General features: G+C 39.9%; 1 protein-coding gene across 1 annotated transcript; it reads right to left on the bottom strand.

Moving 5' to 3' along the window:
* Positions 1–8,475: 8,475 nt before the first annotated feature.
* LOC307120539 (keratin, type II cytoskeletal 8) lies at positions 8,476–15,425 on the bottom strand. Its single transcript, XM_079807637.1, has 9 exons — positions 15,065–15,425; positions 13,954–14,162; positions 13,708–13,768; positions 13,013–13,108; positions 11,739–11,903; positions 9,511–9,636; positions 9,210–9,430; positions 9,069–9,115; positions 8,476–8,827 (listed from the first exon to the last, which is right to left on the bottom strand). The coding sequence occupies exons 1-9, from the start codon at positions 15,350–15,352 to the stop codon at positions 8,724–8,726; spliced, it is 1,317 nt and encodes a 438-aa protein (XP_079663763.1). The 5' UTR covers positions 15,353–15,425; the 3' UTR covers positions 8,476–8,723.
* Positions 15,426–16,007: the final 582 nt, after the last annotated feature.

Genomic DNA, 16,007 nt, shown 5'->3' with positions numbered 1-16,007 from the left:
TTCTTTGCCAAACAAGAACACAAAACTCAAAAGCATAACATCAGATTCTAGACTTCTGATGATTTAGTCATCAACAAGGAGCTGACAACACCTGAAGTCACTTTATCTTTACTTTCTCAGCCACAACCATTGTGTTTCACACACACAGTTACAGCAGCCAAAGAAAAGCTAACTCAAATACGGGGACCAAGAGCCCAACTAAAGCAAACGCTTCCCACCACAATGGTGACTTCAAATGAAACATAAACATCAACATCTAAAGCTCTGTTAATTCTCAGTAAGAGCTTCTGTAGACGTCTGACAGAAATAGTCAAAGTGTGTCTTATGTCTGTGATTAAGGGCAGCTCCAGTGTCTCAGTGGGAAACACTGTCTCCTCACAGCAAGAAGATCCTGGATTGAATCCCACGATTCTCTCACGATCCAAAGATGTGTGAATTACAGATGATAAGTTTTCTAAAGTGTCTAAAGGTGTGGGCTAAGTTTCTGTTATTTTCATGATTTCTGGACAAACACACACTCTCTGTGAGTTGCTTTGCAATTACAAATGGAAAATATGTCCACAATTTGAACTAGTTTTTAACCTTGAGGTTCCATGAACGTCTATATCGGACATGCAGAACACGTCAAAAACAGACGTCATAAAAACTTTCATTCTGGCTCCTCAGTGGACGTCTTTTCAACGTACGCCTTTGCTCAGTGGGAATTATCAATAAAAACTAAGATAACAGAAAGTCAATCTAATAGGTAAAAAGGGAAGCTGATAATGCTTTTGTGAAGTTGTGTCTGAAGTCTTTTGTGTTTCTCTGTCCTTCAGTGATTCTGCTTGTTATCATCAGGAGTCTTCAGTAATATTCAGTCTTTACTCTATTAATCACTTAATTATCTCATTAACTCCAACACTGATTCAGTTACATTTAACAGCCTGTAGTGTGCACACTGAGCAGTGTTCAGTTCATCTGGGCTAGCCCATGTGGGGCCTACATGGAAACTGAGGACAAAACTAGCTGGGCCCCAGTTAGACAGCCCAGGTGACGCCCATATGGGCCCCACATGACTGTGCTGGCTGGGAAATGTCCAGGTAAGACACCTCTGGCCATTGGGTGGGGTTGTTAAACCAATTTGACGGTGGGAGAATGAAGGGACATGTTTTTTAAATTGACCAAATTAACTGTGTGATGTAGGCTACCTTTCACACTCTATGGCAGGCAGTGTGGACATATAAAAACTTGACATGTTTAATATTGGTGATTTCTTAAGTTATTCAAGCCTGCCGGCTGTGTATGGACGTTGTTTTGTGCCACTATTTCGTATGGGAGTCTAGTTTATTTTCCCCTAAAAGTGGGCGTGAATCTGTTCAGAGACATTCTATGACATTGCGCTGGTTGTACTATAGAGAAAGAGCGTATATAGGCCACGCCCACACCAGGGGGGGGGGGGGTCCAACGCTCTCCATTGACTTTGCATTGCGTGAGGCTGCCTCCTTGTCATTTCTGACTTATGACAAAAAAAACAATGTCTAAAAGCTGATATGTGACAAGGTGTACAGCAAACAAGCTAAAAAACACAGAAATACGTTTTTATAAGCTGTCGACCCAAAAAAACAAGCATTTAAGTAGACAAAAGTGGATACAGGCAATAATTTGTGAAGCTTCAGCAGGAAGAATGGGTACATTTTGGGATCCTGACACTCAGTGTGCTCTGGACGCCTATGTGTGCAGTAAACATTTTGTCACTGTTAAGTCAAATATCCAAATGTCAGTTTTATATATTATATTTCCTGTCACTGATTATGTTCCCCTCCAGTGGGTGTAGTTCTCAGTGTCGCGCTCTGTCTCAGTTGCCTGTATCCACGTTTTTGTCCTTAAATGCTTGTTTTTTGGGTCAACACCTCATAAAAACCAAAAAAAAAGTCAATGGAGACGGTTTGATTGTCCCGGTGGGCGTGTTCTTCAGATCATGACGCGTGACGCTCTGTCTCTATATGTGTAATTAATTTATAGTTTTATTAAGCTGGACACTTTAACCACAGTAACAGAAGTACGTGAAACTGAGAAGTTCTGGATGGCTGGAGAGGGGCAGAGATGCCTGCATCTTCACGGTAAGAACCGATACAGCTGATAAATGTAGTGTAATGGAGGCCAGCAGTGTAGTGGAGGTAATCTGTTTAAATGTCAACTATGTGGAGCAATTTAGGGAAGAACAGCAGGTGTATCATGGCCTTCAAAGCGACATTCCTCTTCAGTGGTCATTGTGTCTGTCTCCAACGATGCTTTTCATCACCAGAGACTTTTCAGGATGTAATTTTGAGAAAATCTGAGTTTTTGTTAAACCCTCATTGACCATAATGAGCTGAAGACATCGTACTGCTCCTCTCTTCCTCTAAAATTACTCTAATCGTTGGGAGTCTGAGATGGTTTAATGTGTTACTCAAACACAATTTACTCCCAAAGCTGTAGTAAGTTTATATGTCAGTTTCGGAAGCCTCAAGCGATTGGCGTCAGGGATCATGAAAGGCCCAACATATCATGTTCTACTGTCACGGAGGAGTGCACATTGCCTGTAGCCAAATTATTATTTGAGCAGGTTTTACAGGAAGAAATACTCAAATTTTTCTGTTGAGAATATTTGGTATTGGTGCTTTTTCTTCTGGATGGTTTGTTGATTGATTTTATTTTATGATTTGTATTTTATTCCATTTTTTAAGACTGTCAGCTCTTATTTCACCTATTAGATATGCTGAAATCAGATCTGTTTGTTCATATGGTTTATGCAGGTACATCTACACTCTAAAAAGCACTGGGTAAATATAGGACAGAACACATGTTGGGTTTATTTTACCCAGCAAAATTGGGTTGTTTATTTAAGCCAGCATAGCTGATTAATTTTTACTATAAAACTAGCTCTTTTTTTTATTAATGCCGAATGTCCTCTAAACTTTTGAAAATACTCGAAACAACCAGTGGCTTGCATGATAATTTCTTTATCGTATTTTACAGTATAGCATATTTAAATAGTTTTTAATACATATTGCCAACATTTAAGCGCGTTTAACAAATGTTAGAAGTAAAAATGTTACATTTAAAAGTAATTTAGGTGTAATCGGACAGTCTCTTTTGTCCCGTTTCCACCGTAACGCCGCTGGACCTCGTGCCGGAGCTTGTGTCATGTTCGCCGGGGGAACTTCTTAAGACGAAATATGCGGTGACTGGCTCCATAACCTGTCCATAAGCAGTCAGTGTGCAGTTCTGAGAACACATGTTAGCATCATAAGTATTTATATCATGTATCCTTTTGAATAAAATAATAACATTTTATGCAAGGCATCAGGCGGTTCCATCACACCAATAGGCCGACACGTAGGTGACTCAACGTAATACAGCACAATAACAAATTTATAAATAAAATCAAATGTACACGAACCTGTATTTTATAGAAGACATGCACCAAAATGACAGAGCTGCACTGATCTCTCCTGAAAAGGTCGCAAAAAGCCTGCGATAAATAACTCAACCCTCATGCCCACGGACCGTTGGCTGAACGTCTGATGCATATGACAAACTTATCTGGAAACACTTCAGGAGTTTTGAAGTCGTCATCTGATTGGTTGAATTCTGCAGGATGTCCGCGAGACGAGTGTGTTGCGTTCTTTAACGGTCCGCCTGGAAACAAATGCAGTGACGCCAAACTCCCTCGTGGAAGAAGAACGCCGTCGTGTTTACAACTGTGACAATGAGCGCTTACCAGGATCAACTAAACGCTGGGTTTTCAAAAGTATGTGAATTTTGCGGCTCCATTGTTGCAGTAAACTTGCACAGCGTTCTTGAATTAATCATTTATATATGCACGCCGGTCTGTTATTGCAGGGACGTCGACTAAACATGACGCAGAACAAAACGAACTGTGATTGGTTGCGTCACATGTCATTCAAATGTCCTCTTGGGCGGGCCTTGACCAATGAAAGCTACGGTAGAGTCTACGATAGAGGTCTGGCTACGCGATACGTCTGACCCAGGATCTTGGCTACCCAAAAACTACCTAAACACTTGTTTGTTATGTCTGACCAAGGGGGTAGCCCAGCCCCCGGAAATCGTACCACCCATAGGCGCAGCCATTGCTAACGAAGCCATCACCTGTTGTTAGCATCCCATTGACTCCCATTCATTTTGGCCTCACTTTAACAGTGAATATCTTTACATCTGAGGCGTTTAAAGACTCCATTCGTCCATTGTTTATTTCTAAACAAACACAACAATGTATAAAAGGCTCCATTACCTTGTATCTTACACTATCGCCCCGTTGAAGCTGTTTTTGTAAAATATAGGCTAACGATTGCGTCATAACCACGCGACGGTGTCGCAATCGGGGGGACGTGGAGGCATAAACACAGATAGAGATGTTGCAGATCCTGCTTCATTCATCAAAAGTTGCTCATGCTCACTCTCTCTGTCTCTGCAAGATTCGGTGATTCAGATTTTACGTTGCACAACTACTAGAAGACTTGCCACTGTCGGACAGGCTGATCACGTCACATCTACGTCGTCAAGCTCAGTCTGAGGCTGCGCAGTACATCAGCCATCAGGAAGTAAGTGCTCCTATCCTGACTTCAATTCTCCCCGTTGATGGTCGCTCTGTCCATTTCTTTTACTGTCTATGCGTCTGACCAAGGAGCTGGGTAACACAACCCAAATACTGCAAAACTACCCATACAGTAAAACAACCCAAATACTGTCAAACTACCCATACAGTAAAACAACCCAAATACTGTCAAACTACCCATACAGTAAAACTACCCAAATACAGTAAAACTACCGTACAGTAAAACTACCCAACCTACCTATACAGTAAAACTACCCAAATACAGTAAACCTACCCAAACTACCCGTACAGTAAAACTACCCAAACTACCTATACAGTAAAACTACCCAAATACTGTAAAACTACCCAAACTACCTATACAGTAAAACTACCCAAATACTGTAAAACCACTCAAACTCCCCATACAGTAAAACTACCCAAATACTGTCAAACTACCCATACAGTAAAACAACCCAAATACTGTCAAACTACCCATACAGTAAAACTACCCAAATACAGTAAAACTACCCGTACAGTAAAACTACCCAACCTACCTATACAGTAAAACTACCCAAATACAGTAAAACAACCCAAATACTGTCAAACTACCCATACAGTAAAACTACCCAAATACAGTAAAACTACCGTACAGTAAAACTACCCAAAAACTGTAAAACTACCCAAACTACCTATACAGTAAAACTACCCAAATACTGTAAAACCACTCAAACTCCCCATACAGTAAAACTACCCAAATACTGTCAAACTACCCATACAGTAAAACAACCCAAATACTGTCAAACTACCCATACAGTAAAACTACCCAAATACAGTAAAACTACCCGTACAGTAAAACTACCCAACCTACCTATACAGTAAAACTACCCAAATACAGTAAAACTACCCAAACTACCCGTACAGTAAAACTACCCAAACTACCTATACAGTAAAACTACCCAAATACTGTAAAACTACCCAAACTACCTATACAGTAAAACTACCCAAATACAGTAAAACTACCCAAACTACCCGTACAGTAAAACTACCCAAACTACCTATACAGTAAAACTACCCAAATACTGTAAAACTACCCAAACTACCCATACAGTAAAACTACCCAAATACTGTCAAACTACCCAAATACAGTAAACCTACCCAAACTACCCGTACAGTAAAACTACCCAAACTACCTATACAGTAAAACTACCCAAATACAGTAAAACTACCCAAATACTGACAAACTACCCAAAATACAGTAAAACTACCCAAACTACCCATACAGTAAAACTACCCGTACAGTAAAACTACCCAACCTACCTATACAGTAAAACTACCCAAATACAGTAAAACTACCCAAACTACCCGTACAGTAAAACTACCCAAACTACCTATACAGTAAAACTACCCAAATACTGTAAAACTACCCAAACTACCTATACAGTAAAACTACCCAAATACAGTAAAACTACCCAAACTACCCGTACAGTAAAACTACCCAAACTACCTATACAGTAAAACTACCCAAATACTGTAAAACTACCCAAACTACCCATACAGTAAAACTACCCAAATACTGTCAAACTACCCAAATACAGTAAACCTACCCAAACTACCCGTACAGTAAAACTACCCAAACTACCTATACAGTAAAACTACCCAAATACAGTAAAACTACCCAAATACTGACAAACTACCCAAAATACAGTAAAACTACCCAAACTACCCATACAGTAAAACTATCTATACAGTAAAACTACCCAAATACAGTAAAACTACCCAAACTACCCATACAGTAAAACTACACAAACTACCCATACAGTAAAACTACCCATACAGTAAAACTACCCAAATACTGTAAAACTACCCATACAGTAAAACTATCCAAATACTGTAAAACTACCCATACAGTAAAACTATCCATACAGTAAAACTACCCAAATACTGTCAAATTACCCATACAGTAAAACTACCCAAATACTGAACAACTACCCAAATACAGTAAAACTACCCATACAGTAAAACTACCCGTACAGTAAAACTACCCGAATACTGTCAAACTACCCATACAATAAAACTACCCAAATACTGAAAAACTACCCAAAATACAGTAAAACTACCCGAACAGTAAAACTACCCAAATATAGTAAAACTACCCATACAGTAAAACTACCTGTACAGTAAAACTACCCAAATACTGTTAAACTACCCAAATACTGTTAAACTACCCAAATTCTATTAAACTACCCAAATACTGCAAAACTACCCAAATACTGTCAAACTACCCATACAGTAAAACTACCCAAATACTGAAAAACTACCCAAAATACAGTCAAACTACCCAAAATACAGTACAACTACCCAAACTACCCGTACAGTAAAACTACCCAAACTACCTATACAGTAAAACTACCCAAATACTGTCAAACTACCCAAAATACAGTAAAACTACCCAAACTACCCAAAATACAGTAAAACTACCCAAACTACCCGTACAGTAAAACTACCCAAATACTGTTAAACTACCCAAATACTGCAAAACTACCCAAATACTGTCAAACTACCCATACAGTAAAACTACCCAAATACTGAAAAACTACCCAAAATACAGTAAAACTACCCAAACTACCCAAAATACAGTAAAACTACCCAAACTACCCGTACAGTAAAACTACCCAAACTACCTATACAGTAAAACTACCCAAATACTGTCAAACTACCCATACAGTAAGACTACCCACATACAGTAAAACTACCCATACAGTAAAACTACCCAAATACTGAAAAACTACCCAAAATACAGTAAAACTACCCAAAATACAGTAAAACTACCCAAACTACCCGTACAGTAAAACTACCCAAATACTGTTAAACTACCCAAATACTGCAAAACTACCCAAATACTGTCAAACTACCCATACAGTAAAACTACCCAAATACTGAAAAACTACCCAAAATACAGTAAAACTACCCAAACTACCCAAAATACAGTAAAACTACCCAAACTACCCGTACAGTAAAACTACCCAAACTACCTATACAGTAAAACTACCCAAATACTGTCAAACTACCCATACAGTAAAACTACCCAAATACTGAAAAACTACCCAAAATACAGTAAAACTACCCATACCCGTACAGTAAAACTACCCAAACTACCTATACAGTAAAACTACCCAAATACAGTAAAACTACCCATACAGCAAAACTACCCAAACTACCCGTACAGTAAAACTACCCAAATACTGTTAAACTACCCAAATACTGCAAAACTACCCAAATACTGTCAAACTACCCATACAGTAAAACTACCCAAATACTGAAAAACTACCCAAAATACAGTAAAACTACCCATACCCGTACAGTAAAACTACCCAAACTACCTATACAGTAAAACTACCCAAATACTGTCAAACTACCCATACAGTAAAACTACCCAAATACAGTAAAACTACCCATACAGTAAAACTACCCAAACTACCCGTACAGTAAAACTACCCAAATACTGTTAAACTACCCAAATACTGCAAAACTACCCAAATACTGTCAAACTACCCATACAGTAAAACTACCCAAATACTGCAAAACTACCCAAATACTGTCAAACTACCCATACAGTAAAACTACCCAAATACTGAAAAACTACCCAAAATACAGTAAAACTACCCAAACTACCCGTACAGTAAAACTACCCAAACTACCTATACAGTAAAACTACCCAAATACTGTCAAACTACCCGTACAGTAAAACTACCCAAATACTGTCAAACTACCCAAATACTGAAAAACTACCCAAACAATCCCAATTGAGTCAAACAATAAAATATATAAATATAAAATAAAATAAAAACGTTTGTTTGTCTGATTGTATTGCAAGAGGAATTGACCACATTTCCATGCTTTCTCATTGAATAATAAAAGCATTTAATTCTATAGAATAAATCATTACACAATTCCACGTTACATAGTTATTTAGTTTGTTGTATTTATGTAGAATATATGTTTATATATAGTATTTGAATCAGGCACAAAGTCTTTGTTATTTAAGGATTCCTCCCATTGATTGACAGAAAGACAAAAGACAACTACTTCTATATTTAAGCTTAACTGTCATTGGTATAGCATAGTATTTCTGATTATGGTCAACACTTCAGTGAGTGCTGAATCTGGTGCTGTTTCTGGTTTCAGTAGTCTTGATCAGGACTTTAGGTGATGGAGAGTTGTTCTGCTGAAAACCATTCACCCCTTTGGAACCTGTGAAACAAAAATACTATTCAGCTTTCAGATGGTGTATGAAGGACACATGTTTTAAAGTGCTGGTACTGAACAGGTTCTCTGAGAAAGGCTTGATTTTCTTCCAGGACAATTGACTGGATGGTGTAAAGGGGGCGTTTCATACAGGAATGGGTCGGCAAACATTATTAAGGAGCCTTTTGTAGAAGTCAGATGTTTTATACTGTGGTCATTGTTGTAATGAATGTCCATTTAGACTTACTGTAGTTGGGAACAGCCTGGATGTTCACAATGGGCTGCTGCCCAATTCTGTGAGAGGAAAAAATAATGAGACGGTCAATATTTATTTATGTAAACACTCTAGTTCCAGGTAGATGCACTAAAATAGGACTCGACATGTTACCTGTCCTCCTCGCCTTCCAGCAGCTTCCTGTAGGTGGCGATCTCGATGTCCAGAGCCAACTTGACATTCATGAGCTCCTGGTACTCGCGGAGCTGGCGGGCCATGTCCTGCTTGGCTCTCTGTAGCGCTTCCTCCAAGTCCTTGATCCGACCTTTGGCCTCCTTCACAGCCATCTCGCCACGGTCCTCGGCCTCCGCTATCTGGTTCTCCAGGTTCGCACGCTAAGATGATCATAGCCTCGAGAGTTAACGACCACCATGGGTTTAGGTTAAACATAAGGTTCATGGAGCACATTTCTCACCTGCGATTTAACAACCTCGATCTCGCTCTGCAGACGGCTGATCATGCGGTTGATATCTGCGATCTCTCCTTTAGTGTTTCGCAGTTCGTCGTTGTACTGACTGGCCTGAGAGGACATCTGATCGAACTGAGCAGAACGAGATGGGGAAACACATCAGTACACAAGTTACTGTAGTCCTGTCTAAAGCTTGGTACATACGCAAGAACAAAGAAAAAAGTTCTCGAAGCTTGTTCTCGACACATCATCTGAGCAGAACTTTTTTCTTGTGGGTGTCCGAGAACTATTGTGTGATTGGTCAGAAATGAAAAGTGGGCGGGGTTTATGCGGAGAAACAGAAATTTTCGGCTCCTGCTTTTCTCGTGAAGTATGGAATGTCCTGGCCAGAACGAGCTTTGTTCTTGCTTTTGCCACCTCGAGAAAACAAACATTTCTTTGTTCTTGCGGAGTATAAGGATTGCAAACTTTCCAGGATTTTTTGGAAACTTTTTTAGGATTTTTTGGGGAAATTTTCTGAAACTTTCTACAAATTTACCAGAAATGTTCAGCCCCTTTGCAGCCCTACACTCAAAAAAGGTTTATTTATTCGGTTTATTTAAAAAATAATTTTAATTGAACACCATTGTATTAGATTTCTCATTCAAACAAAATTGCATTGTGTTAAACTGACTTAAAACAGTTGCGTTTTAGCTCAACTCAATATTTTCATTTTGAAAAGAAATGTTTCAGTTAAAGGTGCACTATGTAACTTTTCCGTCCACTAGAGGTCGCCTGTTCGAAACAAAGGCGTAGTTTGATGACGCCAAGTTTGAGCGCATACTCTTGGGACATGTGGTCTTCACCCTCAGCCGGTGGGAAAGAATCGGGATAGGACTCGGGCAGAAATCATGTTGATGGATGAGATTATTAACATTACCGTAATATGAAGCAGAGCAGGACCGAGTGTTAATAAGATGAACACAACACACACCTCGCGACCAGCGGGACTTTTATTATGGTACAGTTGCCAACTCCACTTCCGCTTTTCCGGTCATGAGTATGAGGTAACACAGCTCTGTTTTTCATATTAGACACATCTGAGTGTGTTAAATTATGTTATGACGTTACTCTGTGTGTTCTCTCGGCGGCTGCTATGACACTTGTTCAAACTGCAGTGAGAGTAAAGTGTTTCTGCAAAATAAAACCGGAAACCGAGGGTAACGCAGATATGACGCAATCGATAGGCGACTCCCTCACACATCCCGGTTCCTCGGTTAAAATAGCAATTTCTCACGATTTACAAATAGTTGTAAACATTTGGGATATTGTAAGTACTCAACTGAACAAAATGCATAACACTGGCCTGGTGGTTTTTGGATATTTTACTGCAAAAATGTTTACATAGTGCAGCTTTAAGTAGGCCAAAAATAACATTTGATGCATTTGAAGTAAATTAAATTAATCCAACACAATTGTTTTCGACCCCTTTACTTAATCCATTTGAGTTGAGAGTACATAAATGATTTTAGTTTTAAAACTGCAATATAAACCAGGGACAGGATTTCCCCTTCCCATCATGCTTTGCACAGGACTGGATAAGGAGAGTAAATGTTGATATAAAATGTTATTGTATGCGTTTTTTCCTCAAGATGAAAAAATTGGGAGACTTGTTCATGTTTAATGTTCTTTTATTTTTATATTTAAAAGAGATTCTGGTATGTTAGTGTTTTTAGAGGTTACCATAGCGGTAAAGTGTAGTGAAGTGAACATAATAGTTTTGGACAAAATAAAGATTGTTAACCTGATTCATCTAAATGCCATTGAATAAACCTTATGTAAAAAACTTAAGTTTACTGAAATGTTAATTAAATTCAACAGTTACATGGAACCTGTTAACATAAAGTTAAGTAAATCCAACATATATTTTTTTTTATTGCAATCCTGTCCCATAATAAAAGATGTTTTAACTAAACAATATTTATTCCTAGATGTTTATGAAGAAAAACACCTAGGGTCAACATGAAAAGTTTACTTTCTTAATCCATCTTCCTGGTCACATTGTGAATGTAATGACTGGCCTCTGAAATGACTTTCCCCAACCAATCCATTCCCAATGTATAAAATCAATCCCGCCCTGAATACATTTTATGACATTGAATTTACTTTTTCAATCAGAAATACAATGGACTTCATGTTGATCTCTTGGAAGCTAATGCATTTATAAAAGGAAGAGGTTGGCCTTTTGCGTCTACCTTGGACTTGTACCAGGATTCAGCTTCTTCACGGCTCTTGGCTGCGATATCCTCATATTGAGCCTTGACTTCGGCCACAATGTGATCCATGTTGAGGTTTCGCGAGTTGTCCATCTGCACGACGACGGACGTGTCTTTAATGCTGGCCTGCAGCTCACGCAATTCCTGATCCAAATAGACAAGGCATAAGTATGTATTTGATTTGCTTTGACCAGTGTTTCCCCATATGGCAAGATTTAAAGACAAAACACTTAAATTACATTCTTTGGCTTAGTTTGTACTGTATGTTTTCTTTATCTTCATCTGAAATGTGCTGCAACTTATATTCTAAAGAGACTTCTATACGTCAAGAATTGCAAAAGTGTGCACATTTGGATTAGTGCTGAATGAATAAGGTTCATGGGCTTAAGTTTATTTGAATGCCACTATACTTTAAACATTTGACTTATATGTTTTTTTTCCTCTCAAAGCAATTTTGACCTGTTGCGACAGAGTCAGGTGCGAGTAGTTTTGTATGTATATTAGTGTGTGTGTGTGTGTGTGTGTGTGTGTACAACTATCTTTGTGAGGACCCGTTTGTGTTTTAGACCAGCGGAGTGAGGACGAAGAGAGGAAAGTGAGGACATTTTGGCTGGTCCTCGCTTCTGAGATTCCTTTAAAGGCCTGTTTGAGGGTCAAGACTTGGTTTTAGGGATAAGGTTATAAACAGGTTAAGGGTAGGTTTAGGGTTAGGCACTTAGTTGTGATGGGTAGGGTTAGGGTAAAGAGCTAGAGATTGCATTGTGTCAATCAATGAAAGTCCTCACAAAGATAGATGTGCAAGAATGTGTGTGTCACCTCATCGCAGATGGTCCTCAGGAAGTTTATCTCATCATTAAAGAGAGTAAAGTGAGGACATTTTGGCTGGTCCTCACTTCTGTTTGAGGGTCAAGACTTATGAGGGATAAGGTTATGAATAGGTTAAGGGTAGGTTTAGGGAAAGGGTTCGGGTTAGACACTTAGTTGTGATAGGGTAGGGTTAGGGTAAAGAGCTAGAGATTGCATTGTGTCAGGCTTTGCTGTAGCTCAAACAGTAGAGCATGGCGCTAGCAACTCCAAGGTCATCGGTTCGATTCCCAGGGAAAGCAGGAACTGACAAAATGTAAAGTGTGTATCTTGAATGCAATGTAAGTCGCTATGGATAAAAGCGTCTGCCAAATGCATAAATGTAAAAATGTAAATGTGTCAATGAATGTCCTCACAAAGATAGATGTGCAAGAATGTGTGTGTGTCACCTCATCGTAGATGGTCCTCAGGAAGTTGATCTCATCAGTCAGTGCACCAACTTTATCCTCCAAATCAGCTTTCACCAGATACGCAGAGTCTACATCCTATGGGACACAGTACAGTTTTTCCTCTTCTCAATTGCAACCTTGAATAACTTGTATGTCTTCCTTAGGCATTGAATGGCTCATATCGATATTCAATAGAGAAACATCTTGTTGGACATTTAGTATGCAACTCTGACTTCTTGCTAGTCTCTGTAGGCCATTGAAAACAGATCTCCTCTGGTGTATAAATAATGCCGCATCCCCACCCAGGCTTTTGTCAGTGGTGATTTGATCCCTCCAGTCTTAACTTTACCAGCTCAGAGCTCTTTACCCCTCCCAAACATCTCATTGTTCTCTCGCCCGGGCTGCTTTTATTAAACGTGTTGTGAAAGTTTAACTTTCCCTGGTCCTAGAAGTTCAACTTTTTACCTGGTAACCTGCCCTAACCCCACATCATGAGGTCATACTTCTTGGTTTGTGTTTCGTAAAGTACAATTTTTGACTCCTGACCTCATGGCATACTGTAAAAAGTGATCAATTGACATAATTGAAAAAAGTTACGTGAACTTGACAATTCCACACAACTTAATTTTTCCAATTACGCATGACATTTATTTACTTTTAAGTCGACTGTTCACTTTTTTACAGTGGTCACAAACCTTTTTCAGAATCACAAAGTCGTTCTCCAGGTTGTTCCTTTTGTTGATCTCATCTTCATATCTGAGTCAAAGAAAATACAAAGTGCATTTTTAGGTTTCTGATGTCTGTGAATGAAGACGAGAAAAGAATGTGTTTTTTTTAATGATAGACTATGAGCTGTGTCAGATCAAATCTCTAGCAGGTTGGGCTCCATATTTGGTTTCTCGAAGAGAGTTTCTCGTCTAGCGTCGATCTAAAGACTTTACTTGTGCTTGAAGTCCTCCACCAGACCCTGCATGTTCCTCAGCTCTCCGTCCAGCTTGGTCCTGTCGTTGTTGACCACGTCCATCTGTCTGCGCAGGTTGGCCATGTATGCCTCAAACATGGGCTCGACGTTGGACTGGCCCGGGGCCTGGTTATGCAGCAGCTCCCACTTGGTCTCCAGCATCTTGTTCTGCTGCTCCAGGAAGCGCACCTGTAGAGGTACAATAAACCTTTAAAAAATATTTACATTTGATATTGATTTAAGGGGTCCTGTATGGATGCTGAATCTCAGTATTCAATGTTATAAGAAGCCTTTTTGTGATCAAATTAAATGTGACGATATCTTTGCTGATGTAGATGTTGTTGAACCTAAATGGAAATCCTCCTTGAGGAAGATGACGAGGAAGGTCAATTAAAGTGTTGGACTGGAGCTCTGTTACCAGTTTTTCTCTACAAATTTTCCTGTCATGTTTCTGCGAGGGCCGAGAAGAAAGGGTCACCTTCTGTGGAATTTCGGCATTTTAAGATCTCTTCCTTTAAAGTTCTTCAGTTCACTGCACATCCTGAAAGCTTGTCCGCTTTAATAGATGCCCACCCTGCCAGGGTGGACTCATTAACAGAGCAACATGACTCCCCATTAGCTGAACGGTAACACTCCGGAGAGTAGGGGCTGACCTAGATGGGTTCTGAGTAAATCCTTAATTTCGAGCACTTTAGAAGCCGACCTGAGACCCGTGTTGGAAGACACAGCCCTGCCCCGACCCACAACAGTGACTTGGTTGTACTGAAGTGCGATTGAAGTATGGATTTCAGTCCGGCAGGCTCCTGGGATTTGGTTGCATTGTCCTCCGGCGCACAAAAGCCTCCTTCATACTCTCTGGGATAGTGCTGTCTTCAGTGGCTTGGTCAAATATGACCTGCTTTTTATCAGGTTTCAGGCTTCAGAGAAATGGGTCACGCTACAGAACTATCATTTATCCTACCAAATCCCCTTTCGCTTGGAGGTTTGTGTTGCAAGAGATGTCGATCGTATTAAAGACTAGCCATACTTTTAACCTCTACTTTTCTGACTGAAACTATACCGTTCTCAGGGAGCAAGAGACCCAACTGTACCTTATCAATGAAGGTGGCGAAGCGGTTGTTCAGCGACTTGATCTGGTCCTTCTCCTTAGTGCGCACCATCTGGATGTTGGGGTCGATCTCCAGGTTGAGGGGTGCCAGCAGGCTCTTGTTGACGGAGATGCTGGTGATGGGTTGCCCCAAATAGGCCGAGCTTGTGCTAAAGCTTGGGGCAGATGCGCCCAGGGAGATCCCACTCAAACTGCTGTAGCCGAAACCGCTCATCTTCCCGCTGCTCCTCACGGAGCTGCTGGAACTGATGCGTTTGTTTCTCAGACTCATAGTTGGATAGTAGCGAGAGAAACTGAACTGCAATGGCAGATGTTTCCGATGAGAACAGGTGGGCAGACCTGAGCACGACAGGAGTCTCTCTGTGGAGAGGCTGGGCTTTTAAAGTCCAACCAGGATGGGGTGGAGAGTTCCTATTGTGGGAAAACCTGTTTCAGATTGGACACACGCACACACTGCCTGCTTTATCTGAGCTCCCGGATCGGCAGTGAGCACAGGCTCTCTCTCTCTCTCTCTCAGTCTGCTTCTTACCGTTTCACCATGCTCATATAGCATCTAAATGTTTAATGTGGCCCATGTCAACAACATTCCCAAACTAACTGCATGCCCTAGTAAACACATTTTTACAAAAAAGCCGTCATAATATAATGTATGCATTCTATTTAAAAAGATATATATTTAATGGCCACATTAATCATGAACTTGTGTGCATCAGTTAGAGCAAGATGACAAAAATTTTGCTTTAACAAAATATATTAATATACAGCTCTGAGTAAAATCAACCTTTTGTGCATTTCAAAAAGCAAAAGCAATGTATTTATATGCGAGCAAAACCATGCTATTCTTCCATCAAGCCATCCGTCGTAGTTAAACTAAGATATGTTTAGAGCCCCATCTAATGGTGAGACCTTTTTCTCTGCTTTGCTGT

The sequence above is a fragment of the Gobio gobio genome (genome assembly GCF_949357685.1).
Source record: "Gobio gobio genome assembly, chromosome: 24".
Lineage (NCBI taxonomy): Eukaryota > Metazoa > Chordata > Actinopteri > Cypriniformes > Gobionidae > Gobio > Gobio gobio.
This window is presented reverse-complemented; position numbering and strand designations above follow the sequence as displayed.